General features: G+C 53.6%; 1 protein-coding gene across 3 annotated transcripts in view; it reads left to right on the top strand.

Annotated features, from left to right (window-relative positions):
• Tmem104 (transmembrane protein 104) overlaps positions 1-27,319 on the top strand; it is a 55,667-nt gene that overhangs the window by 17,961 nt on the left and 10,387 nt on the right. For all 3 annotated transcript variants that reach the window (XM_069993065.1, XM_069993064.1, XM_069993066.1), the window contains one exon: positions 20,594-20,687. In XM_069993065.1, coding sequence (XP_069849166.1) covers positions 20,594-20,687 — 94 coding nt within the window. The remainder of the gene's footprint in view (positions 1-20,593; positions 20,688-27,319) is intronic.

The raw sequence follows: 27,319 nt of genomic DNA, 5'->3' as shown, positions 1-27,319 counted from the left end.
GGAAGCGGAGGCCAGAACAGAGAGCCAAGCCTTTCTAGTGGGGACCTCTTGACTTGGTCGTTCCCATCCTGGCAAAGGCTTCCACAAGGCTTTGCCTACTGTCTGGACCTGATAACCCTAAGAGTCACTGCCTTTCCCTTCCTACCCTAGTGCTTAGGCCTAGGCCACAAAGATCTGTTTCCTCTCTGTTTCTAGATCAATTTGTCAATGGTCTATGTTTCTCCTCTGAGCATTTAGGGATGGCTTGGCATTTTGTCTGTCTCTGATCTTCCCACTGCAGGCCTGGGGGGAGTTGATTGCAGGTTTAATTTTCTGGTGCCCTTTGGCCCAGGACCAGAAGAGGCAGTCTAGGGACCTAAAACACTAGAGATCTTGTTGGCCATTTAGCCTTTCAACACACTTCAGATGACAACATTAGCAAAAGTCCAAGGCCCTTCTGAATCTCTCCTCCCCCTGCATGGTGGGCAGGAGGAGGGTGTGTGGAGGAAGAGACCCAAGGGGCTTTGGGAAGAGCCAGACTAGCCAAGCCCCTCCCGTGGGTCCTTACCAGGGAGGCTGCTGGAGTCCGTAAACTGTCTGGCACATTCCCCCACCCACTCGCAAAGTAGGTACAGAGTATTAGTTGCTTCCATTTGCTTGGTAAATTATGCAGGAGCATTATTATTGTCTTGTTAAATTGCCCCTTTCCTTGGGCCTATAAACCTTCCATGTGATGGAGGCCTCTCTTGCTGAGCCTCAATAACTCTGACCAAATAGAAGGAACCCCCTCAGGAAGGAGACAGCCATTCATTACTGCCTTCATCTCCCAGATATTGCACTTATAATTCACGGGGCTAATTGCCCCCAATGTCTGTGAACGCTCCAGACCTGGGAGGCCAAGGCTGCAGCATTAGCAGGAAGACTGTCGCCTTGGAGCTTGCTCTCTGGGCTGTGGGTCCCATGGTTCACTTTGCCCCAGCCCATCCCACGACTTCTGGCTGCCCTGAAGCTTTTGCTCTACCTGCCCTCTTCTACCCATTTCCAAGGAACTCAGGGCAGAGAGGCCTGCACCTCGCCTTCGAAGCTGCCTTACAGCGTTGTACTGCCGCTTCCCCTTACCCCCCACAACACACACGGTTGAGCAGTGAACCTGCTGACCCTCAGCACGGGGGCTTGCTCTCTCTGCAGACCCTCCCTCTCCTTAAAGGGAAGAAGGGAAGCCAGTCTTTAGCAAGCAGCTTCCTTAGATCTGGGGAGGAGAGTCCTTATCACTGACATTCAGACCATCCATGCCTTCTGGAGATGCCAGTGTGCCTGGCGCCACCAGCTGATCCGACCTTACGGATCCGAGACGTTTAACAGGGCAGGGAGCAGGTGGAGGAGGTCCATGGAATGCAGCACCCTGCCTCGTGCGCAGACTGTGCTTTTGTCTCAGGTAAACGCTGCCCTCCTGGCCTGCATCTTTAAGAAGGCCTTGTACTAACTGCATCTTCATTGCTATTCCGGGACAGTATGTTCTGTGGGATAAAGATACAGGCTTTTATATTGTGGCTTCATTTTCAGAAAGTCCTCTGGAAACCATTGATGCTTTTTCTTCCCAAAAAATGCTCCTGAGAAGCACCCACAAAATGAGAGAATATCTGGGCTATTAACTATCCCAGGCCAGCCTGTGTGTAGCATCATGATTATATACAAAGAAGGAAGCTCTCTCTCTCCCAGCAGCTCCCAGTCATCTTCCAAAGCCCTTGACCATAACAAGTGGAAAATTCCTCTTCCCCCGACCCCCCGGCCACTTCCTGTGATTCCCGGGCGCAGCTGATATGAGTCAGTTTCTCCTCCTCCTTCCTGCTGTGGTCACAGAGCAGGGTGCTGCCAGCAGTGTCCCCCAAGCCCCCGGCTGCCTCACTGGAGCTTTTGGCTACCCCGGGCCGGCTGCCACAGCTGGAGCCGGCAGTGACCTGGGCCCTGTCATTAGGGCCCATGAGAGTTCTCTTGCCTCAGCTGACCTTGGAGGTTCAGGCCCCGCCCCCTAGCCCTCCTGCTCCTTTGAAGGATGAAATGAGAAAGTGTCAGGTGCCCCAGCCCTGTCAGGCAGTGAACCTTGCCTCCCGCCTGGGGAGCGCCTTGGGGTTCTTTCTCCAGAGCTTCTCTGGCTGTGGTAGGGAACAAAGTCAGAATGCAGCTCTGCTGCAGGGCCCAGGAGCCAAGGGCCCCTGGGCACGGGGTGTGTGACTGGGCCCTGTCCCCAGGCCTGGGAGCGGTGCTCAGGCACTCTTACTGTCCTAGGGCTGGCATCACCCAGCCTGGCCTTCCACCACCACCACCACCCCTTGCCCAGATCCACCCCTCCTTCCAGCAAGAACACCCGGAGGGAGCCCTAGGGACTCCCTCAATGCCCAAAGCTTCTTGTTCAGAAAAACAGGTAGCATCCGCCACTCAGCGGTGGGCAGGCGTTGCTGGGTCACCAGCAGGCACCAGCCCAACCGAGCCAGAGCACAGATGGCAAAGCAGAGCTTATCCTGGCTGGAGACCCGGCCACAAACTGGCCCTGTTGAGCAGGGGGCCCCTCGTTAGCTGCCTTGGGACAGGAGAAGGTCACCCTGAACCCGGAGAGCTGGGAGATCCGCCTCTCGGGCACAGGTGGCTCTGGTGCAGAGATGCAGCCTGAAGGTGTCTGGCCACTCCCAGGGACCAAGGGCATCTTTCCCGCCCTCCTTCCCCTTTACCCCCTTGAAGAGGTTGGAACATGGGGAAGTCTCTTCCTAGAGAATGGTCACCCGTAGATTCAGCTGTTAGTGTGGGAAGGGGCCTTCCAGGCCTTCACCAAGGTCTTGTCTATTGGATCTGCAGGAGACCATGTTTTTTCCGTTCCTCCTTGGCTCTGACTTCCACTACAACAATTGCCTTTGTTTGTTGCTTAAAACAAAAGGCCAGCCCCCAGTTTTTTAGCCAAGTAGTCTCTCCGTAAAACAGGCCCACTCAAGGAGAAAATATCCCCTTGCTGAAGGGAGCAATGTGCCCACCTGGCAGTGCTGCCCGGTTTGAGAAAGATCCTCCTGATTCCGTTCCTCTCCCCTCCATGTTACCACTGACTTCCAGGTTTCTCAGTTAGGACTCCCAGCCAGGCAGTAAAGTACACAGCATCATCTCATTTTATGAGGGGGTGGGCAGGTGACAGTGGGGACGGAGACTTAGAGACAGTGGCTTCCCCAGGGTCCCAGCATGAAGCAGACAGCGTCAGCTCTTTGGGGGGTTTTTGCCCTGCTAACCCCAGATCACCCTACTTGCCAAGACTCAGATCCATGTGCTCTGCTTATACAGCAATCCAGCTGTAATGCACAGGTTGGGGGACAGAGAATGTCTGTTTGTTAGTCCTTGGAGCCTGGTGTTAACTCGGCGGCGGGAGGTGGGGGTGGTTGCACGTGGTGTCCGGTTGGCATTCTCAGGGGGTTGGGACAGTGTGCCTGTGCTTGGTGAGCACCTCCTCACTGTCGATTTTGAGCATCTGTCTTGCCCTTCACTCCTCAGTAGTGCGGTTGACCTATCCTAGTGACTCAAGTAGGGTTGGAACTGGGTGCCTCTTCCCAAGGACATTCTCCTCCTCTGCACGCTCTCTCTGTACTTCCAGCCTCCGCCTCTGTGCCCTGCGGCTGTGGCATCTGCTAATAAGTGGGTCACCGCTGCCATCTCTTGAATATTTATTCTTAACAATTCTGGGGCAGGAGGTGGCCTAGAGGCCTTCAGGACCAGTGAGGAGGGACAGTTAACCACGGAGCAACAAGTCTGAGGCACCGTGGTGACTTCACAAGATGTGGACACTCTCCGGGTGACTGTGTTGCACTCCCCTGTGGTTATTGGCACACTCGGGCTATTTTTCCGCAGTAGTGGTACCCCCAGATTTGCGGGGCAGACTCTACCAGGAAGTGGGGCCTGGTGAAGCAGGAAAGACGGGCTTTTGCTTGGGAGGACTAGACCTCCTCTGACAGAGGAAGTGAACTGTCTGTCCCAACAGGTTGGTCCCTCCTGGAAACAGCAAAGCAGGAGAGGAATGGGGCCGGGGATGGAGTGGCCTTCAAGTCCTTCCTTGAAAGCATAGTGACCCTCCCTGGGGACTGGACTACGGGGGACACCTAGCCCCTCTCCTGTCCTTTCTACTTCCCAGCTGCCTCTTGGTGGCTTCACCCCAGTCTATTCTGAAGGCTCCAAGTGGTTGGGTTTGTTTTGCTGGTCATCATCCTTCCTCCAACTTGTCCATGGAACGGGGCCCCATCACAGCCAGGGAGCCCTGGGTCTAGTTTGTCCCTCGCTTCTCCAGGAAGAATGAATTTTTCCCTACTCTGCAGAAACGGAGGTGCCTGCTCACTGAGTACCTAATACAGAGTGAGCTCGCCTCCACTGATCACACTCGGATTGGAGAGACGGATGTGGAAGGATTCGCTTGTCTCTTTCTTTTCCAAGGAAATCAATAACCCAGGGACAGGCCTGTGTTTTTCTTTCTCTCTCTCTCTTTTTTTTAAACTTATCCCTGGGAGCTATCTGTAGCTCCTCTTGAGAGTCACCTTGTGTTTTGGGGTACATTTCCTGCTTCCCATCCCTCTGTAAATGAAATTCAGGCTACCTGTCACTTGCTTTAATGCAGGTCTGTTTGTTGCCATCTGCACAGGACCCCTGAACCCTCACCTGCCTCCATCATCCCCGTAGTCCCACTGTGGTCCCCAAGTCAGCCTCCAGTCCTCCTTGAACTCACTAATGTTATCCACGGACACCGGATAACCCGTCCCTGAGCCACAGTGTGACTGCTTCCCCCTGTCATCCTCGACTCTGGAGTGTTTAGCCCATGCTCCCTCCACCTGCTCAAGGAGAAGGTTTTTATTTTTAATAATGCACTTAGGGACCTGGGTTCTGTCAGCTGGCATTAAGCCCATCATCTATCATCCCCTATGGCCAGTTCCTGATGCTGTAGCTCCGAGGACAGGGCTCATTCCCTGTGCCCTCCTCCACACTGTCAGCTGAAGCCAGTTCTGGGGCTCGGGGTCACCAGGCAGCAAGGAGTGCTGTTTTCTGTACAGACCCCACTGCTCCGAGGCCAGGTGGACCACCCCCTGCTCAGGTGGAATGTCTCTCGGACCCTGTTAGGATGTCCATAACCTGCTCCTCTGTCTGAAGAGTTAGGAGCCCAGCCTTGCAGATACCACTTGCCCAAATGAACCAGTTCACTTCCAGGCACTTGGAGCAATGGCAGCTTGATTTCCCTGGTTGCACATCTGTTCCATGCCACATTTCCCAGTTCACTCAGGGAAGCAGCTGAAGCTTGAACCTAAGGTTTGGGCACAATCCCTTAGCTTTTTTCCTCTCAGGGCTGGCACTCTACCACTTGAGCCACAGCTCCACTTCAGCTTTGTGATGATTAATTGAAGATGAGTCTGTCAGACTCTCATGTCCAGGCTAGCTTTAAACTGTGATCTTCAGATCTCAGTCTCCTGAGTAGCTAGGATCACAGGAGTGAGCCACCAAGTGCCCAGCTGGGACCAAAGGTTTTACATGCCAGCTGTGCAAAAGCTCAGGGACCGCGCCCAGGCCCTGAGTTCAAGCCCTACATCCACCCCCCCCAAAAAAATTTACTTGCCATAATCTTGTCCCCCTCCCAGTATAATCCTTTATATGAAAATCCATGCCTGTAATCCTAGCTACTCAGGATGCTGAGATCTGAGGATCATAGTTCAAAGCCAGCCCAGGCAGGAAAGTCCATGAATCTCCAATAAGCCATAAGAAAACCGGAAGTGGCACTGTGGCTCGAGTGGTAGAGCACTCCCCTTGAGCTGAAGAGCTGAGGGACAGCAGCCAGGTCCAGAGTTCAGGCCCCATGACTGACCCCCCCCCCCAAAAAAAAAAAAGAAAAGAAAATCCAAACATATAAAACCGAGTTGAGGTGGCTGTCATATGGTGATTCCATACTTCACAGAAGGATGAGCGGTGGGGCTCCCTTAAGTACTCCCTCGTGGGTTTATCATGTTACTCTGTGAAAGCAAAGCATTTATAAATAGAACTTCAGGAGCCCATTGCCTGTGCAGAAAACCCGAAGTCCAGTTGGAAGGTACAGCAGGTGGCTAGCCGGAGTGGGCATGAGAATCAGCCCACCCAAAGGGCAGCACTAAGGCTGGCCCACCCCATCCCCATGCATGTCCCGCAAGCCAGGAATGCTCTGTGCAACAGTGGCCTCCACCCACAGCCCACACTCACGAACTGGCTCATTTGGTTGGGGAGCTTCCAAGTAGGTCTCCATGGGGTGTGTTCATCCCTGCCGGGGACCTTCTGCACTGTGCCTCTCCATGACCATTTTTATACCTGCCTTCCACAGATCTCAGCCAGACCCTGAGCTTGATGCTCCTTGCTTGCAAACAGTGCAAGTAGAGATAAAACCCCAGTGCACCTGGCCTCCTTAGCCATCAGGCCGAGCCCTGCTCCTGCCCCTTGTCTATCTGTGTGTGCATGCAGTCTTTCAGAGACTGGTTCTTGCTGTGTCGCCCAGTCTGACCCCACACTGGAGGTCTTCAGTGCTGGGATTACAGATGTGCTCCGCTGTACCCAGTAACAACTTTGTACTGTTTAAGGAGATATCTCTTGTTGCTTTCATATCCTCTCCCACCTGTTTTTTTTTGTGGTTGCTGTTTTGTTTTTGCCTTATCTCATGAGAAATTAAAAGCACAACCACCTATATTCAGAACAATCCAGCAGGAAGTGGCGCTGTAGCTCAAGTGGTAGAGCGCTCGCCTTGAGCTGAAGAGCTGAGGGACAGCACCCAGGCCCAGAGTTCAAGCCCCATGACTGACAAAAAAAAAAAAAAATAGAAACTAGAACAATCCAGCAATCTTCCCATAATCCTAGAGGAATAAGGGATGTGCTTAAATATTTTGGGCTAACTAGCATGAAAACTATATGCCAAACTATTTTCCTTCTTCTGTGCCAGAGACAGTTCAAAGCACTTGGTGGCCCTGCTAGGTTGTGGGAGGCTGGACTGTCCCTGAAGATACTAGCTTTTGTTACAGGGTGCGTATGATAAGCAGAACCTGGTGTTCTTTTAAGGAGCCCTCCAGGCGGCAACGATTGTTTAATTACATAGAGCACTCACGCTAAAGTAATAATGGCACGCCTCGGTGTGGCCAGAGTCCCAGCAAGACACACTGGCTTAAAGTCTGCCCATGTACCTTCTCCAGTGCACCCCAGTCCCTGAAGAGGCAGGAGGGGCCACAGAAGCCTGTAGGGTTTACAGGCAGCAGAAAGATGTGTGGGGCATGGGTATGAGAGGTGCGATGCAGAGCTGAACAATTAGGGTGCATATTAATGATGCCGTGTGACTAATTAGCATGAGCTCTGGAAGTCTTCTGGATTAGCTGAGGAGACAAAGGTACATCTTAATAAACCTTTGAGCGTGGAGGGAAGTGCGGTGAGGGTGTCACACTTAGTAGATGCTGTGTTGAGAGTGTGACTCCACAAGGAAGGGTCACAAGGCACCTAAGAACTGCCTTAGCCTCCAATGGAGACAGTCACTGGAAACCTGGATGGGATGAGCCTGAAATGGCCACACAGTGCTGGTGTCTTTTCTTCACTTCTACAGATAAACTGTCTCCAGTAAGACTTCCCAGATTAGACAAGGGCTTCTCAGTATCTGGTTCCCAGGCCACTGACCAAGAATGCCTTGGCCCTTGTTAAGAATATGGATTCTGAATCAGGCCCTGGCCCCTCATGCTTATAATCCCTAGCTGCTCAGGAAGCTGAGATCTGAAGATGGAGGTTTGAAGCCAGCCTGGGCAGACAAATAGGAGATACTCTTTTTTTTTTTTTTTTTTATTGTGAAAATACTGTACAGAGGGGTACAATTACATGGGCAAGATAATGAGTACATTTCGTATCAAGCATTGTAGCCTCCTCCTTTTTTCCCCCTTCCCCTCCTCCCCCACCCTCCCACCAAACCCTCCTCCCCAGCCCCCCGAGATACTCTTATGTCCAATTAATCAGCAAAAAATCAGAAATGGAGATGTGTTCCAAGTGGTAGAGTACTAGCCTTAAGCACAAAAAGCTAAGCAAGAGTGTGAGGCCCTGGGTTCAAGCCCCAGTATAGGCACCAACCCCCGCTCCAAAACAAAACAAACTATCTAGCTCTCTATCTGGATTCTGAGCATTGTGGATATGGCTTGGTGGTAGAACACGGCTTGCCTATTATGTGAGGCCCTATGTTCTGCTGATCCCTGGCACCATTAAAAAACAAAAACAAAAACAGTGCCAATGGGTCACACCTGTCATCCTAGCTACTCAGGAGGCTGAGATCTGAGGATCATGGTTCAAAGCCAGCTCCGGCAGGAAAGTCTGTGAGACTCTTATCTCCAATGAACCACCGGAAAACTGCAAGTGGCTCTGTAGCTCAAGTGGGTAGAGCACTCGCTTTGAACTGAAGAGTGCAGGACAGTGCCTAGGCCCAGAGTTCAAGCCCCACGACCGACCAAAAAAAAAAGATTCTCACCAGGCCTAACATAGCAGATTCTCAGGCCATGAGGCCAGGAAACTGTGTTTTACAGTAGTAATATTCTTGCTAGCCCCCAGCCCCAGGGAGAGGCCACTCTGGTCTTCCTTATAAAACTATTTGCCACCCTGGGACGGTGCTCAGCAACCCCAGGGAAGGGACTGGCCAGTGTATCCACAGTTGTCCAGCCTGGGCCACTGAGAAACCCTGGGTAGACACTGAGCATGGTCAAGGTGACAGGTAGCAGTGATGCCTGGTTCTAGCAGGCTGTTGCAGATGCTGATTGTCCTTGGAGAAAAGGCAGGGTGGTATCTGTGTGCCAGTGACTGTTCTACTGAGGGGTCCAGTACCTCCCCTGTCCCTTCCCGTGATAACCTTGGCTTCCTGTAAATCTGCTGCTTGGGAGATTCTAGACCTCACAACATGCCAGCCCCCATGGAGGGCATCCTGGTGACCAACTAGGTGCTGACCAACTAGGAAGGAAGCTGGGGGTACTAGTGTGATGCTTGCTTTCTTTCTTTCTTTAGTTCATTCGTTCTTTTTTTTTTGTCAGTTGTGGGGGCTGAACTCTGTCCCTCAGCTCTTCAGCTCAAGGCTAGGGCCCTACCACTTGAGCCACAGCGCCACTTCTGGCTATTTTCTGCTTATGTGGTGCTGAGGAATCAAACCCAGGGCCTCATGCATGCAAGGCAAGCGCTCTACCACTGAGCCAACTTCCCAGCCCTCTTTCTTTCTTTTTTTGTCAGTTGTGGGGCTTGAACTCAGGGCCTGGGCGCTGTCCCTGAACTTTTTTCTCAAGGCTAGCACTCTACCATTTTGAGCTACAGCATCACTTCTGGTTTTCTGGTGGTTCATTGGAGATAAGAGTCGCACAGAGTTTCCTGCCTGGGCCGGCTTTGAACCATGATCCTCAGGTCTCAGCCTCCTAAGTAGGATTACAGGCGTGAGCCTCCAGCACCCAGATACTAGTGTGATTTCTAATACCCAGGTTAACAGAGCTCGTTAATCAGCCAGCTTGATGTGCCGGCTCCCCTCCTTCCCTGCCTCCAAGGTTACTCAATCCCCAGTCTATTTCGAGGTCAGACGTCAGCCGGGGAAGAGGTGGAGCCAGCTTGGCCTGTGTGCTCTTCTCCGCAGGGCTCCCATGCCTTGGGCACCTGACTTCCCTCTCTCCCTCTAGCACTAGTATGGAGCATTCCCACCCCCATCGCTCTTCCTGCCCCAGGAGTGTGGAAGGAGGAAAGGAGGAGCTGAGAGCCTCTCAAGCGATCACCTGGCACCTCTCATGAAGCACAGCACCAGCTCCAAGCACTCGAGGCGAGAGAGGGTGCTAGCCCTCCCGCCTGCCGTTCCTGAGGCAAAGGATCGAGGGCCAGACCCCAGGCCCCAGAACAGTGGAGTTCTGGCTCATAGAGATACGAACAGGGGTTGCAGGCCCAAGGACACCTGTGTCTTCCACCACTAGTTGTCCCTGTGTAGGTTCATTCTTGACACAGTCGGGTGGTAGCGTGTAGATGCCTTGACCATTCATCCACCTGTTCCTCGAGAGTCTGGAGCTGTCTTGTTCTTAGAAACTGTCAGGACTGAGCTGGCCACTGGTCTAGCCCCTGCAGGATTCCCCGGCTCATGGTGGTGTGGGGCCAAGCAGACATGGACCCGTCCTTATGTGAGATCGTAGTACCTGTCTCGCTCTTCTCTGATGCAGTGTGGATGACAAAGGTTAGTAGCTAAAAAACCGAGAGCCAGCCACCCAGGCCAGTGTACCCCAGGAGTTTTTCGTCTTTGCCCCTCAGCCTGCGAGAGCCAGAAAGAAAGTGGTGCGGCTGTCATCCCACCAAAGGGTCTCTCCACGGCAGGCGCTAGGTGTGTATAGGTATGTGTCCTTTGCTGTGTCTCCCTGCAGGCTCCTGGGTCAGCCTTTATATTCCCCTCACCAGGATAAAAATAAATGTCCCCCTCTTGCTCTCCCATACTTGAAGTCCCTGGTCAGCCTCAGAGGAGAAAGGAATCCTGCCAGGGTCCTGGGCACAGATGCAGGTGCGTCGGGGACTGTGTGCCCAACACCCTCCTGGTGTCCAGCCCAGCGCCCCATCCCCTGGGAGCGTGGCCCAAGCCATAGGACTTGTCTGTTTCTGTGGTTCAAGCCTGACCTTAGGTAAATCTGATTGCCATCCTCCCTGCGGAAGCCCCTCCGAAGCCCCTCTCTGTGAGGCAAAATTACACTCCACACAGCACATCTGCCCCAGCTGCCTAGAGCCACCCTTACCGGCCAGCATCCCCCAAGCACACTGGGCACCTCCAAGGCCCTGGGTCCCTGGCGTGCCTTTGCCTCGCTTCCCAGTCCCACAGCCTCCTATTCTGCACTGGACCCAGGGGCTCCTTCCCTGCGGCCCGCGCCTCCTCCCCCACCACGGCGTCCATCGGGCTTTAATGATCATGTAGCTACCTGGCTCATGAGGATCGCACGCTGGGTAGGGGTGGTGTGTCCTTCCCACTACATCTAGACTTCACGCAGTGCTGTTCCTTGAGTGTTTGAATGACAAGTCCACTTTCAACTGAGCTGTCCTTTCAAGGTCTGCAGCCAGAGTCAGCACAAATGCCTCCCTTATCCTTTGAGCTATCGGCCACTGCCCCAGCCAGACCAGCTGCCTGCCTGCCTGGCCCTCCCCTCTGGTTTTCACTACCAGGATGGAAGTTTCTTCCAAGCAAGGACTAGAGCACCCCTGACTGGGGAGCTGAAGGGGGAGAGGAGCAGTTCCACGCTGTGAGGTCAGGGCAGCCCACCAACCCCTTCTCAGCCGGTGGAGAATTGGTCTAGGTGCCAGCTCCGCTGTTAGATCTGTCTCTCCAGGCTGAGCCCCCAGCTGCCTCCCACCTCCCAGCTGTCCACCGAGGCTCCCCAGGTAATCCTCGTTAAGCCCTGGTAGTTCAAGACCACACCTTCCCGTCTGTCCATCTGGACCTGCGGGAGCTGGTTTTCATCTCTTTCTGCCACACTTGCAAGGAGCCGGCCATCCTTTACAAACCCTGATGGCTTATAATCATTAAGTAAATGACTGTGTGGGTTTTCCACAATATTTATCTTTTCCCCCAAACCACCAGGGTTGTAGCTCTGGCATCAAATACTTGGAACTCAGCCCACCACCAGGTGCCATCTGGCTTTTCAGCTGAGAAACACCATACAGACATGCAGTCATGTCCTCCAAAGACAGGGCAAGAGAAGCAGAAGCCACATCAGGCCAAGGCGGTCACCGCAGCCCGGCCCACCCCAGAGGGGGCCCTGGGGAGGAAGCCTGAAGAGATTGGGGGAAAGCAAAGGGATACCTCTCTACTAACCTCGGGATGCAGCCCTCGCTCTACTTGCTAAAAGCTTGGGGAATGATGGGTGGAGGATTTAACTATATGTAACATAGGATTTGTCCAGATGCTACAGGCTGGGGCTGAGGTGGTGAAAGTTTATAGAAAGGAGTCTGGGTGTGTTTTTAAGTGTCAAACACTGAGGGGTGGCTTTTCATTGAGTGTTTTGGGGAGTAATGAGAGTGAACCCAAGAACTGCCTTTCAAGTGTCTCTGATGGTCTTCTTGCAGACAGGGCCGTGTCTCTGAGGGAGCAGCCGTGGGCACAGGTCCTCGGGAATTGTCCACTGATGTCAGGAGCCATAGACTCCTCCTAGTTCCCCCTTCCTTCTTAGAAGTCAGAAGCCCTGTGTGGCACAGTCTGGATCATAACCACTCCAAGCTGCCAGCTCCCAGAGTACATGATCCCTCTACTCCATACAGGAGAACCACCTCTGTTCTTTTCCACGCCCTTCCCAGACACAGCTGACTGGATTGGCCTTCTGGGAGTGGCATTCCAGGCTTGCAGCAGCTAGAACTGTCTATATGCAGGGTTTCCCGGTGTCAGTACCTTCTAAAAGAGAGCGGCCACCCTGCCTTGACTTCCCCAGGAGCTCATTCTCCCTGCATTTGCACCAGCACCGTAGCAGAGGTTGGTCTGGCATCCCCTCACAGCCAGTCTGTACCACGCAGGTGCCCAGCATTCCTCCACGCCTGTTACTAGGTGGAGACGAAGGCCCCTCCTGACCAGCTCCCGGCTCTTGAACTCCTGTTGGGTCCCTTGGGTTTCTTTCCTTGGTAAGCACTCCCTGCTCGAATCTTGATTGTCTGCTTTTGCCCCCAGCGGCATCCTCCGGCAAGCACGGCCTTGCCCTTGATGAGAATCGCAGGCATGTGTCGCCTCTCCACTCGGCCATTCAGAGCAGGCTGAGTGGTTCTGCCTGCAGCAGACTTGGTTTTCTGCTGGAGGATGTGATGAGATAAGAGCAAGATTTATAGAGTGGACTCGTAATGCTCAAGGAGCACACACTTGCGTAGAGTAGCCCGGGCATCAACTGTCATTCCACCATTGCCTGACTGTTCGGTCTCCCAGTCCGTTCTGCACACACCTCCCAGGTGTCTTCTAGGTGCAGGGCAGGGGAAGGCCACATGGAATCAGGGGCATGCAGATGTGATCATCTCCTTCACACACGTACGCTGGAAGGTGTTGAGCAGATACTAGTTGCTATTGCAGAGTGAGTGGGTCAGAGCTTTAACAGGCTTCCCAGCCTCCTCTTACTGTTCCATTACCAGGTAATCATGATTCGTGTCCACAGCACATCCTGGCGTAAGTTCTCCTCCTACAAGACTCCTCCTGTTCTCTAGCTCATCATTGAGCTAGACTTCAGCAGGGTCACTGTTCATCGGCTGCCCCAGGGAAGCTCATTCTAGAAAGATCCTTACAGTTTCCTGTACAACTCAGACCTGCAGAGCATAGATGCCCTCATTCACATGGCACAGTGCCTCTTGTCCCAGAGCTTTTAGCCAAGGCATCGTGACAGAGTTCATGGGATTTGGTGCGCATGCTGCTGCTGTGGTTTCCAGTGCCAGCACCTCTTTGCTTTTTCTGGCAGTCAGCTTCTGCAAAGTGACTGGTCCCTGTGTTTGCACACGATACACTTGAAGCCTCTCACAGAGGGTTGGACCATGGTGGAACTCATGTGGAGGCAACGGGGGCAAACAAAACACAGTGTACCACGTGCCTGCAGCTACTTGGAGGGCTGAAGCTAGAGGAACACGTGAGCCAAACACATGGCAAGACACGTCTCTTTTTAAAAAATAAAACCAAAAAACAGTAGTCCCAACTTCAGATTCTTTGTGTGGAGGTCTTGCTTGGCTTTGGTAGTTCCATATTCTACGATGTCTGGAGGATGAATGGGCTGTGAGGTGGTAACTTGGCGTGGGGTCAAGCAGCCAGAGCTTCTGTCTGTGGAACATCTCCTTTCTATGCATGGAGAAGTTCTAACTTGCCAGGGCTCAGAGTTAATGGATGTCTGGACAGAATCCTCACCCTCTCCCTGTGACCTGACGTTTGCATCCCTTCCATGGTCCCATGCTGCCTGAGAGCCCCGCTTCCTTTTAGTGAATAAATCCCAGATGCTGTAGTTCAAGATAGGAGAACTTCCCAAACCAGACTGTGCACAGCCACTCGAGAAATCGGCATAGAATCCTTGAGCATTTCATCACTGTATATCCAGGGCAGGTTGCAAGTTCAGTTAGGAATGGGCTCATGCTGAGTGGCTTTTAACCCCAATTAACGTTTAACCCCTAGCACTCAACAAGAACAACCCTAGAGGCCTGGCTTTCTTCCCATGGTTATCTGAAATGCCTTCCAGAACTAGGCCAGACAGCTCAGCTGGGCATTTGGCATGTGACTGCCTGCCTCCACTTGAACCTTAGACCTTGGACCCTCCAAGTCCTGTATTCTGCTTGCTGCCCACACAGATCCTTGTGTTTAGGGTGACACCAATATCTTGGTCCCTTATAAGAGGTGCCTTGGGGTGGAGGTGTGGGGTAGAGAGCTAGCCTAGCACCCACATACATAGCCCTGAGTTCTAACCCCTGTACCACCAACAAAAACAAAAGCTGGATGCCGGGGGCTACTCATAAGGCTGAGATCTGAGGATTGAGGTTTGTAGCCAATTTATCTCCAATAAATTACTCAGAAAAAGCCAGAAGTGGCACTGTGATTCAAGTGGTAGAGTACTAGCCTTGAGCACAGAGAGGCTCAGAGACAGCACCCAGACCCTGAGTTCAAGCCCTAGGACTGGCTAACTAAGTAAATAAAACCTTACCCACCCATGCTATTAACAGAGGAATCTCAGATACTCCCAATCCTGGAATGAGAAGACCCCCCCACAAAAAAAAAAAAACTTGACCTTTGATCTTGAGACTTGGGAATCAGAGATTGAATGGAGAGAAAACCCCTAGCCCCTGGATTCTCAGCTCTTAGAATTCTATTGATACCCAAAACCAGCAGAAAACTGTATTTTTTTAAATATATAATTTTATTATTATTAAGGACTTGTACAGAAGGGTTCCCATTCCGTAAGTCAGGGAGTGAGTGCATTTCTTTTTCTGGACAACGTCACGCCTTCCTTTGCTTTCCCCTAGTTTCTTCCTCCCATTCCTGCCCACGTCACATAGGTCACCTTCCACATAGTGTCTACTGAATAGCGTGATTGCATTTGCTCACTTTCCTCCCTCCCTTTCTATGCCTCCATCTGCCCCCCCCCCGCCCCAAGGAAAAAAAACGTAAAACTAAAACCAACACCACCACTACCACCAACAAGAACAAGAACAACAAAAAATCATGTTTCTATTTCCTGAAGAAAAGTTGACTTTTAGAGAGAAACAAAAAAAGCACATACTTGGAGAACTGCTACTTGGGAAAAAATGGCAAGAAGCAGCACCACGCCAGCAAGCCCAATATAACCCTCCTTCAGGGGCTGGGAAGGTGGCTCAGTGGTAGAGTGCTTGCCTTGCATGCATGACGCCCTGGGTTCGATTCCTCAGCACCACATAAGCAGAAAAGGCTGGAAATGGCACTGTGGTTCAAATGCTAGACCACTAGCCTTGAGCTGAAGAGCTGAGGGACAGTGCCCAGGCCCTGAGTTCAGGCCCCACAGCTGACAATAATAATAATAACATAACCTTCCTTCAGTCTTGCACCTCCCAGCCCTGAGTAGGAAGGACAACACTTGAGTGTTGCCTTCCCCCGCCATCTCTTATGTACACCCAAGGGTGCTGCCTTAGGGAGGCAGAATTGGAGGTTCCTCCCCTGGGAGGCAGGGCTGAGAAGGAACTGCAGGCACCCGTGTTGTTCTGCTTTCTCATTCTGTCACTGAGCCTCTACGGTCCCTCCATCTCCTCATCAATACAACGAGGACATTGCCACCTGCTCAGGTGACTTCCCAGGCCCGTGTGAGAGAGAAATGGAACCATATGTGAGCCCTTTACGGAGGCAGAGAGGCCTGCCACATTGGTGTCACCACTCGATGACTTTCGTAGGACGAGGCTGGAAGGACAGACAGCTAGGACAGTGGCGGTGACTGACAGGCAGGTGGCAGGACCTGGAGATTTCTGCAGCCTTTTCAGGGGGCTGCCTTTGGACCAAACTTAAAGCTTTCCGTGTTACTCTTCTGCCTTAAATGTACAGAGAGAGCTGGTGACAGGTTTCACATTGCCTTTCTTTCTTTTGTGCTGTGATGTTGACGTTTACTCACGCATTCTCCTTTGGGACAGCTAAACAAAGGACAGCATGTTAGGAATGGGAGACACATGTCTGTACTGCTTCGGGGGAAATGCAGGCTTCAGTTCCGTTGGTGGCTGAGCCTTGGGTACCTGAGCAGGCATCAGCCTTGGCTTTGCCAGGTCTCAGCAGAGCCACATGCTGCCCATAGAGTGCCCAACCTTGGACCATTCCAGCTCTCGTGAGGCTGGCAGGTGCCTTCCCCACATCTCCAGTCCCTGGTTCTGAAGAGTGGGTGTCCCTCCGGGCTCTGAGGGGCAGAGAGCTGGGATTCGAAACAGAAGCTTTCTATCGCACTCTGTCCTTGGGTCTCACCTCTGGCAGAAGCTAGGGAAACGTGACTCCAGCCCCAACCCTATATGTGCTGCATGTGGCTTCGTCCTGTGGGGGGCGCTGTGCTGCTCTGTGCCGTGGGGAGCCGTGCCCTGCCATATTTGGAACTCTGGCCTTGGAGAGGAAAAAATTTCCATGGTTTCAAGCTAACCCCAGCTTGAGGATTTATTACCTATGTCAGCAGAGATCAGAGATGGCTGGACGTTTGGCACCTGAGCGTCGGCAGAGGGGACACAGAAGGACAGGCAGCCTTGCTAAGCTAAAGACCCCAGAACATTCTTAAAAAGCCGTGGCCTGCAGTACTTTGGGAATGCAAGCTGCCTTGTGTCCATCCAGACTCCAGTAAGGCTGCCATGGGGTACAGCAATTTCACTGACCCAGAAAGAAAGAGATTGGAGCAGCCCCATTTGTACCCTCCCAGGTCTGTCTTGGACTTTACTCTCAGAGATCAGCTGGAAGATTTCATTAGAAATCAAAGAGTTGCTCTTTGATTTTTTTTTTTTTTTAAGAAACACGCTTGACTGCTGCCACTGGTGTCCCAGCCTTCTATAATGAGTTAGGCGACAAGAGTCCTTGAAAAGAGAGTTTGAACTGATCAATGGCATTTGGGGGTTGGAAAATGCTCAGGAGCCAGCTAATTTATAATGTCATATGGGCTAGACTAGAAGACCCAAGAGGATAGGCTGTCTGTTGGTTTTCTATTTCATCCTTTTTTTTTTTTTAAAGAAGGAGAGAGAAAGCACAAGGTGCCACGTTTGGCTGGTGAGTCCTCAGAGGACCCCTTAGGTCCTCAGCAGACTGAGGGGGGACCTTCTGCCTCAGCTCCTTTCGTCCCGAAGACCTCAGCAGCTGCCCCATGCCTGCCTTCTATCCTGTCACTCAGATGCCCTATCCTGCAGTAGCCAATTCCAGCGCTGGCTAATTTGCAAGGGACACCTGTTCCTTAATTAGCCTCAGCTCGAGGTCTGCATCTTCATCTGGGCTCCTCTGATGAGCCCACCAAAGAGCTGCAGTCGAGCAGTCTGAGCGTATTGGCTGCCTCCTCCAGGTGGGGCAGCCAGTCTGTGCTCCTGAGCATTACAAGGAGAAGAGACCACCCCCCGAGTCACCGTCCAGTGGGGGGAGGGGTAGCAGGGCTGAGGCTATGGGAACTGGGCCTACCAATTTGCACTCTGAAATCAGACCTGCTGTCCCCAACACAAAGTGGGGGCAAACCCTCGTTTGGACGACCAGATGTCTGTGCCTGTGGCTTGTTGTAAATGTTGGCACCTTACAAACGCTTCTCTTTCTAGGTGTGTGTGCTTGGTCTCCTTGCAAGAATGCCCTCAGGGTTAGGATTTGGTCCCAAAGGTCCTTCTTGTCTGAAATCTTCACAAACGTACACTGAGGAAGAGGAAGATGGAGCTGGGGCTAATTAGGAAGCTGAGCTGTGCAGGGGCAGGATTCTCTACTGCCCTGGAAAATCATTCTGCTGCCCCCACCCTGCTTTTATGCTGTGGAACCTTCTAAGCAGAGATCTTCGGGAGGTTCCTGAGATCTGATCTCCCTTCTAAGTCTCCCCAAGAGTCTTGGCTCCCACACAGCTGGAATACTGTGTTTTTACCTGTTAAGGTGACTGAGTCTGATCTGTGTTTCCGTTCCTAGGTCAGAGGTGAATCGTCCACCAGCGAGGTGGGGCGGGGCAGGGCAGGGGCAGGGAGAAGCACTAACATATAACTGCAGGCTTCAGTTACTTGGAAATTTGTGGCAAGTGGCTTTGTATTTATTCTTCCACCTGACATCTCCTTCTCCATCCTTCAAAAGAGAAATTCATCAGTGGAAAGTTTCCCTCAAGTGGTAATTTTCCTAAATGACTTACCGGTGGTGCTGCATACAGACTAGCTTGGCCAGAGGGGGTGGCTATGAATGCATTAGATCCTGTATCCCGCGTCCCAGCTTCACGGCCCACTGGGTAGCTGCCCTTGCTTTTGCTGTGAATCCCTTCTTCTGCCTTCCCTGGTCACCCCAACCTAACAAACCTCCCCCCCCCCCGCCGAAGGGCTGGTTCTGAGGTCCCTAGCAGAAAGCTCTTCTTTCCAGAAATCTCCCAGCCCCAGTGACCGGCCTGCCTTCGCCCACCCCAGCTAATTAGAGCCTTTCCTTCAGCCGCACTCTTCCGTCACTCATTCTCACAGTGATAATGGACTTGGAGAAGAGGTCACAGCCTCTCCCACATCCTGCTCTCCTTGAGGAAGGGGCGGGGACTGGGCGGGCTCACCCCTCATTCTGCAAGGCTGGGAGCTCCCTCCCGCCTGCCACAGACACAGCTTCCAGGCTCAGCAGCTGGGGTAGTCACCCACTCGCTCGCGGGGCCAGAGCGCACGTCCCCACGGTGGGCCCCTCTTTCCACTCAGGCTTCAGCACCTTCTGTTGCATCTCTGGTGACTGTCATTAGCATTAACGTGATAAAATGGTGCAGTGTAAATGTTAATAAGGTCTGATGCCTCGCCTGCTTCCGAGTGGCAGATTGGAAATGGTGCCATCATCTTACCTCCAACGAGCAGCTTTTAATTCCTCTGCTCCCTGAGCAGCCAATTTGGCATGGAAAACCCAGCTGCCCCCTGCCACTCTGGCTCTACTGCAAGCAGGGTCCGCATCTCCCACACACCAGTTGTCTAAGATGAGGCTTAACTCTGTGTGTGTCTGTGTGTCTGTGTGCATACACGCACCAATTCTGGGACTTGAACTCAGGGCCTGAGCACTGTCCCTGAGCTTTTTTTGCTAAAGGCTGTCTCTCTACCACTTGAGCTACACCACCACTTGTGGCTTTTCACTGATTAACTAGAGATGAGAGTTTCATGGACCTTTAGACTCTTCCCTCCAATTATCCACCAAAAAAACAGTCAGAAGTAGAGCTGTGGCTCAAGTGGTAGAGCTGTAGCCTTAAGCAGAAAAGCTCAGAGACAGCATCCAGATCCTGAGTTCAGTCCCCAGGACCAATCTACACACATGTGTAAACATGTGTGCGCACGTGCGCGCGCACACACACACACACACACTCTCTCTATTTCATGGGCTTTTCTGTCCAGGCTGGCTTTAAACTGTGAGCCTCACATCTTAGCCTCCTGAGTAGCTAGGATTACAGTTGTGAGCCACTAACACCCAGCAACTTTTTTTTTTTTTAAGTAAATACTTTGACCTATTCTCCAGAGAAAGCACTGAGGAGGATCGGTGCTCTAGGCACCCACCCTCTGACCTGCTTCCTCCACGGCTCAGACTTTTCCACTCCTAGTTTTTCAGCAGGTGGTACTTGTTCTTATGAATTCAGGTGGTTTGGCAATAGGTAGTCCTTCGGGGCTGGTTCTTGCTCTCCAGACTTCCTTGTGAGCTGATTCTCGGCTGAACAATGATGTCCTGATAAATCCTCTCCTCCATGCCCTTCAGAAGGGACACCTCTCATCGGCCTGCCTCGCAGAGGGCCTGCATCCCCTGTGCGCCCAGTGCTCCTTGTCCTTTCTTCACAGCAACAGTGAGGGCTGGTTCCTTGTTCTGTCCTCTTCTTGCTGTCACTTTGTACCGATCCCACATGGAACTGAGGTTGCCCAGTCCCCAGTGCTTACTGAAGAGCACAGGACGGAGTGGGCAGGGTGCCCAGGCAGTGCTTAGGCCTTGCCTAGAAGTGCAGGAGCACTGGGTGCTGGTGCCTCATACCTGTAATCCCAGCTACTCCAAGAGGCCGAGATCCGAGGATCATGATTTGAATCCAGCCCTGACAAGAAAGCCCATGAAACTCTTGTCTCCAGTCTACAAGCAAAAGGAGCTGTGACTGAAGTGATAGAGTGTCAGCTTTGAGTGACAAAGCTAATGGGTAGTGCCCAGACCCTGAGTTCAGCCCCCCCCCAAAAAAATAAAGGAATGAAGGAAAAGAAAGGGAAGAGAAGGAAGAAAACCATACAGGAATCTGGGGCTCTGGTCTTCTCCACACCCCTGGTAATTGGGCCTTACTCCCCCAGTGATGCACTCAGACCCCAGGGAGCATCTGCCAGTGCCAGCCTGCACGTGGGGTGGGTTTGGCCCTGGCTGGGAGCACGGACTACGTGTATGCTCTCTCGTCCTCTATGAGGGACCTACCTTCCTCACTGCTGCTTTCACCCCCAGGCTGTCTTCACACTCTTCCTTGGACCTTTCACCTTCTTTGATGTCCAGAAGACCAAGTACCTGCAGATCCTGACCTCCCTGATGAGATGGATTGGTGAGTCTGAGAAACATCCGAACTCTGCCCTTCTCCCTCACCCCATCCCTCCCTCCACCTCTTCTGCGAGGCGGCGATGGGGGGGAGGCGTCCCCTGCCGGAGTCTGCCCCACACCTCCGACCTTCCCACAGGACACAGGAGGGCACAGTGCCCCGTGTGCCTTTTACTACGCAAGAACTTCAGCACCAACAAAAGACAAATAACTTGGTTTTTTTTTAAGTCATGTTGGGTAGATGGAGTTGGGCTGGGACCTGGAGTGCTAATTCTGGAGCTAGCCTGCTTCCCAGGACCAGGGACAGTGGGCTCCTGGAGGCCTGGGTCGGGCTGTGCCCCTGGAGACAGGAATGACACCATTCTGCCTTCCCGTCGGGGCGCAGTGCAGCACAGTCATAAAACCCAGCGGCCTGTGGCACAGCCGCTCTTCCCCTCTGAGTCCCGGACCACTGGAGTATGAAAAGACACGTGTCCACCGTGGCTCCAACTAACTAGGGCCTGCTGTGTGAAGACACTGGTGCTCCCAGCTGGAGCCAGTTAGCGGGAGGGAACGTGTTCACTTCCACCATGTCATCCCCCACCAGCCAGCTCAGGAAAGGGGCAGCTGATGATGCCCTGGTCCAAGGACAGTGTGGGCTCTGGGCATCCATTGGATCTCTGTTTTACTTCATTGAAAAGCAAAAAGGGGACAGGAGGTGGAGTTCAGGGGCAAAAAAAAAAAAAAGAAAAATCTTGCCTAGCATAGAGACCCTGGATTTGATCACCAGCACCACCAAAACCCAAAAAGGACTGTTGTTGTTCCGATTACCAGCCCTGGGCTGTTGGCTGTGCCAGCCTCCCTGAGCTACCTCACCCCCTGCTGGACGTTCTAGAGGAATCTAGACATTCCCAGATAAGGATAACTATCAGCTTCTAGAGCAGCCCTGTGCCTGTTGACTGTGACAATCCTCTCTTTTTTTTTTTTTTTTTGTCGGTCATGGGGCTTGAACTCTGGGCCTGAGCGCTGTCCCTCAGCTCTTCAGCTCAAGGCGAGCACTCTACCACTTGAGCTACAGCGCCACTTCCGGTTTTCTGGTGGTTTATTGGAGATAGGAGTCTCACGGTCTCTCCTGCCCGGGCTGGCTTTGAACCACGATCCTCAGATCTCAGCCTCCTGAGTAGCTAGGATTACAGGCGTGAGCCACCAGCGCCCGGCGACAATCCTCTCTTGTCTGACAAGTAATACGTCCATCTAAAGGAAGAAGCTTGTGAAGGGGCAAGAAGGAGCTGACAGTAAATACAAGTTACACAAGCACCTAGACCTGGGTCAGGAGAGCAGCCAGCAGGCCTAGGTCCTGGGATGTGGCTGCCGGTAGTCCCTGCTCCCTGTCTGTTTTCTCATTCTCCAGAATCTGGTTGAAAGCCAGGTGTGATGACTCACGCCTGTAATCCCAGCACTCAGGGGCAGGAGGATCATGAGTTGGGGACTAGCCTGGGCTACCTAGTGAGATGCTGTCTCAGAACAAAATATCTGGCTCTCCGAGTGGAGTCTGTCCTGGATAACCCCTGCCGTGCTGCGGAGCTGGGGAACAGAGCCCCTGAAAGGCTTTGGGCAGCAATGGGACCCTGGATCAGAGTCCGGTGTGTAAAGGTCACGGTTACCTGTCTTCTGGTGGCAGTGCTGCTGTCTTTGTGGCCATTTGCTTATCCTCCACCTTGGATCTGAGCGATAGTGAAATGTCAGGAGTTGGAGGGAACTGCTCTATGTGACAGCGAACAGGCAGTCATTTTTCTCCATGGGAGAGTCAGACCTCTGGGCTTGCAAAGCAGACCTCCTGGTGACAGAGCCCACCCAAGATGAAGGAGAGCTGCCGTCACGTAAAGTAGACCAGAGTAAGCCAAGTGTCAGCTCCCAGCAGAGCAGTGGGGCCTCCTGGGGATTTCTCCCAGGCTGCAATCCTAACCCCAGGCTGCCGCAGATCTGGAGCAAGAGGACAGAGGTGCTGGCGTCCCCTGGAGCGGTCAAGCAGTGCCCAATGGGCAGCCCTATCTGTGGGAGGGACTGTCTGCCCAATGGTCTCAAGCCAACTCAGAACAGAGGTTGGGCCCCCCTGTGAGGGTATCTCTTCTCTGGGCCAAGCTCACCCCAGGCAGTTTTTCTAGAACTCCATAGGGGCAGTGATCTCAGAAGCCCCATTTGTCCCTTCAGGTCTCTGCCAAGTTGTCAGATTACAGCACACTCCCTTTTCATCTCGCCTTTGAAGAGCAGCTGTGTGGTCCCTCCCTGCTGGACCCTCGCTCCCACACCCGCCCGCTGCATACCCTTCCAATTCCCGCTTCCAAGATGAGGGCTGTGCCTTTCCAAGAGCCCAGGGGGGTGGAGGGGGGGCAGGCTCAGGGTGGCAATAAGCTGGTTTGGGTTCCAGGAAGACAGAGAAAGAACGAGCACCAAAGGGACTGGAGAATCGTGCATAAATGTGCTGAGCCGGAAACTTTCCCGTGCTTAATTAGAAATTCGTTCTGCCATCTGTTGAAATGAGGCCAGGGGAGATCGCAGGCTCCAGAGCTTGGCTGCGGTGCTCTGGCCAGCTCCTCTGGGAGCTTTTACTCTGTCCTTCCCGCGCCTGAGAGCCCAGAGGTCCCCACACCGCCTCACAGCGCCAGAATTGGGCTTGTGGTTGTTCACTTGTTGTTTGTTTGTTCTTGTTTTCAGAGTGGGATTTAAAGGGTTAAGTGGCCTTTGAAAATAGCCACTTGCCAGGGAGGATGTCAGACAATGGATGACCAGTGTCGGTGGATCAATTGGTTTCTTATGTGCCCCTAGTGAGTTCTGGGGACAAGAGGGTGGTCAGTTTGGGATTCCTGAATCATGAATACCTCCGAGTTCAGGTGTACGAGAAGAACCTTGGTTAGCTGTCCACAAGCAAGGCTGTCCGTCCGGCCTTAGCAGACCTTCCAGCCAATCCCTTAGTCTTCCAATCGCTATCCCGAGATGATCGCTTCAGATCAGCTGCATGTAGGATCTGAGCCCAGGACCCTGACCCCGCAGCTGGCTTGCACCCCTCGTCCTGTTCCTTTTGAGGTGGGTCAAACAAATGTGGGCTCTGGCAGCACACAGGCCAACAACCCAGCGTCCCTCCGCCACACCCCTCACCTCCCACAGGCTGTAAAGATGCAATGAGAACACGCAGAAAGTACTGTTGACACTGTTCCTGATGCCAGGTGAGCGTGCAGCTGCGAGCGGTAGTGAGCGGCACCCCATTGTTGCCCTAGCCAGCCACTGCCTACTCCTGACAGTGGCCTCAGAATAAGCCATGAGCGCCAGACACCAGTGGCTCACACCTGTAACCCTAGCTACTCAGGAGGCTGAGATCTGAGGATCAGAGTTCAAAGCCAGCCCGGGCAGGAAAGTTCATGAGACTCATTGCCAGTGAACCACCAGAAAACCAGAAGTAGAGCTGTGACTCAAAGTGGTAGAGCGCCAGAGTTGAGAAAAAAAGGCTCGGGGACAGAAGAGAAAGAAGAGGAGGAAAGGAAGAGAGGAAGGAAGGAGGGAGGGAGAAAGGAAGGAAAGAAGGGAGGGAGGGAGGGAGGGAGGGAGGGAGGGAGGGAGGGAGAAAGTGGTGAGATTAGGGAAACAACCTCAGCCATGTCCAGGAAGAGCGAGCGATCTGCACAGCCTCCCTCACCAGCCCCGTCCCCGTCCCAGCTGTGGCGCATCCCGGCACCCAGCCTCCACCCTCACACCTTCAAGGAAACTCAGCCTAAGAGAAATGAGAAGTAAGCTTCTGGAGGAGGGCAGAGGCCTCCTGGGTCCTAGCTCTATGTCAAGCAGCAGGTGGCCCAGAAACACAGGAGCGGGGCACCCCACGGGCCCAGCTGCCGTGGCCTGAGATCTTGGGCCTTAAGCCATGAGACTCAAGCCTGCCGGCAGCTTCCACACTGGCTGCCCCACGGAGAGCTCTCAGGCTGGAAGGGGCCACGGTGGCCTTCCTCCTTCCGTCCCATTACCACTTCCCCCGGCAGATGCTTCCCGCTTGGGAACACAAGCAGCTGGCTAAGCTCAGCGCGCCCCATTTGGCGTTATTAAAAACCCAAGTCTTTCTAATAAAGGCTGCTGCGGCGCACGCTGCCGCCCTCAGGGTTGGCTGCCGAGAGCCCGCAGGGTTTCCTTGCCTTGCTTGTGTATGCGGAGCAGACACGCGCGCACTCAGTCTCTGTTCTTCTCAAAGTGGGTCAGACGCCGTCCTCCCCGGGCGTCGGTGGAGGAGCTGGCGCTGCCACGGGAAGTGGCTCGGTCCTACTCCACCCCCCCCCACACACCCTGGCCCCCACAAGTGCCCCAGATTGCTTTCACAAGCCAGAGGTGGGGGTGGGGACCCGGGGGAGCAGGAGGTCCACAAGAGGAGACCTTCACCTGGGAAGAGGAGGGCTTTCTGGGTTTCACCCGTCCCCGGGTCCATGACTGGTCTCTGTGGGAATCCCAATCTGTCGCTCTCCACAGCCAGGGGTCTTGTGAGCCATCTGTTGCCCACCCTGCCAGTTGGCATTTAAATTCTTCCACAGCGACTCCTCTACTAGTGCCTCCTGGAGATCCAGGAAGGACCTTGTCACCCCAAATGTAGATGGCACCCCTCCACCCCCTGTCCCCACCACCGTGCAGCCAGCCCTCCTGTGCTGACCCTTCTGTCCCCTCTGCCTCTCCCCCGCCCCTACTGCTCCCCCCGCCCTTTAGGTCACTCTCCAGGGCTTTCTGGAAGCTAGCCACTCTTCAGGGTCCAGAAGAAATCCAGAAAAACCTTTTGTGTATGTTCCATTGTGGTCTCCACTTTATTCTCGGTTTAAAGGGAAGTTTATAGAGCAGAGCCCAGGGCGTCTGGCCTAGGGCTGCTCATCTTTGCTGGAGAAGAGAGAGCCACAGGCGATTGCCCGCGAATGACCAGAGGTCTGGGCTGAGCACCGAGCGAAGGAAGCTTTTGTTCTCTGGGCGGCTTCTCTCCTCTGAGTTGGCCGAGTGGTCGGCAGCTCCACCGTGCTTGGGGCCCAGACCCCTGCAGATCCAGCCACCAGATGAATGCTGTCTCCCCCACCACCACCACCCCAGGGCATTGGCAGACTGGCTGCCTGGGCACTAGGGGGCAGGGAGGGCAGGTTTCAGATCGCAGCCTCAGGGCTGATAGTAGCTGCCCACATGACCTCTAGGCAGGATTGGGGCTCATACTAATGGCCTTGAAGCTGTCTGGTAGTCATACACATGCATGCACACATACATATACATGCACACACACACACACACACACACACACACACACACACACACACAGCTGACTTGAGCCAGCTCTGAGCATCTCTGTAGCCTAGAACTTACATTCATACCAGGGGACTCTACACACCCTCGTCCTTGGGTTCCTCCCCGTCCTCTCCTTCCTGGTCTCTGTTCTGGAAGAAAGGCTGACTGGGCCTTCAGAGGAGGGCGCCCACAAGTGTGAAGTTTTATGTTGCAATCTGCACAAAGGAGATCCGTCCTCTAGCAGCCTTCCTCCTCCCCCACCCCCTCCTTGCACACAGTCACAGACTGAGCTGCTCTGACAGCTTAGGAATGAAAAATTAAGACTTTGCCTCCCAGACGCCACCTGTGCGCTGCACACTGAGGTAGGGGAAGTTGAAGGATGACGAGGCCAGACCAGGACCTCTGCCTCCACGCTGCGGCTCGGCTGGGTCCTGCCGCCGGGGAGCAGCCAGGGCTCGCCTGAGCCCCCCCAGGGAGAAGGGCCTCGCTGTCCCCAGGGTGAGGCGTGGACAGAGCTTGAATCCCCTCAGAAGCAGAGGAGCCCACCCAGCAGGGGCGGAGCCAGTTGGCTTCCCATTCCCACCTTCCAGCGGAAACCCACATGTGTTTGGGGTGAGCCTGAGAGGAAAGTCTAACCTAGGGCACAGAAGCACAACGAGGGGGCCCCCTCCCTCTCGCCAGGGGAACCTCCTCCTGGGCGGACACCAGGGTGCCCTGAAGTTTCAGGGAACCCGCTACAGACCCTGGGCCGGCACTCAGGTGGAATGGTGGCCAGGAAGGATGGGCCAGCCAGGGTAGCAGGGGACTTGCCCAGGGTACTTGCCGTGGGAGGACACTGGCTTCGTTGGCCTCGGGCACTGGAGGGTGGTGTTGGTACAAGAGGAGGAGCCAGGGATCACTCTGGTTCGCAGAGCAGGTGTAAGCAGCCCTTCAGCTCATACCCCAGAGCCCCAGAGACCAGCTTGCATCTTTGCCAGGTGTCCTGGGAAGGGTTCTGGCCGTGGCTTGACTAGGCTGCCAGGGTGAGGTCCCCAATAGGATCACTGAGCACAAGCAGAAGCAGCGAGAGCCCAGGGCTATGGGAGTGTTTGTTCTCAGGTGCTGGGAGCTGAGGTTCTGTGATGGGAAGATGCACTGCCATGTTTCTGACCAGCTGCTGTGGGTCAGGCTCTAGCCACGCCATCCCTGAACCACCCCCTCTCCACCCCTCAGGCCCCCATAGTCATCTACTTAGCGTGCATGCATGTGTGCATGTGTGTGCGTGTGTGCGCATGCGTGTGTGTGTGTGTGTGTGTGTGTGTGTGTGTGTGTGTGTGTACACCCAGGCTTGAACTCAAGGCTTGGATGTTTTCTTTAGCTTCTTCACTC

Source organism: Dipodomys merriami, unplaced genomic scaffold (genome assembly GCF_024711535.1).
Source record: "Dipodomys merriami isolate MVZ:Mamm:240054 unplaced genomic scaffold, mDipMer1.0.p SCAF_42, whole genome shotgun sequence".
NCBI lineage: Eukaryota > Metazoa > Chordata > Mammalia > Rodentia > Heteromyidae > Dipodomys > Dipodomys merriami.
Note: the sequence above shows the minus strand (reverse complement) of the source record. Positions and strands in the feature narration are given on the sequence as shown.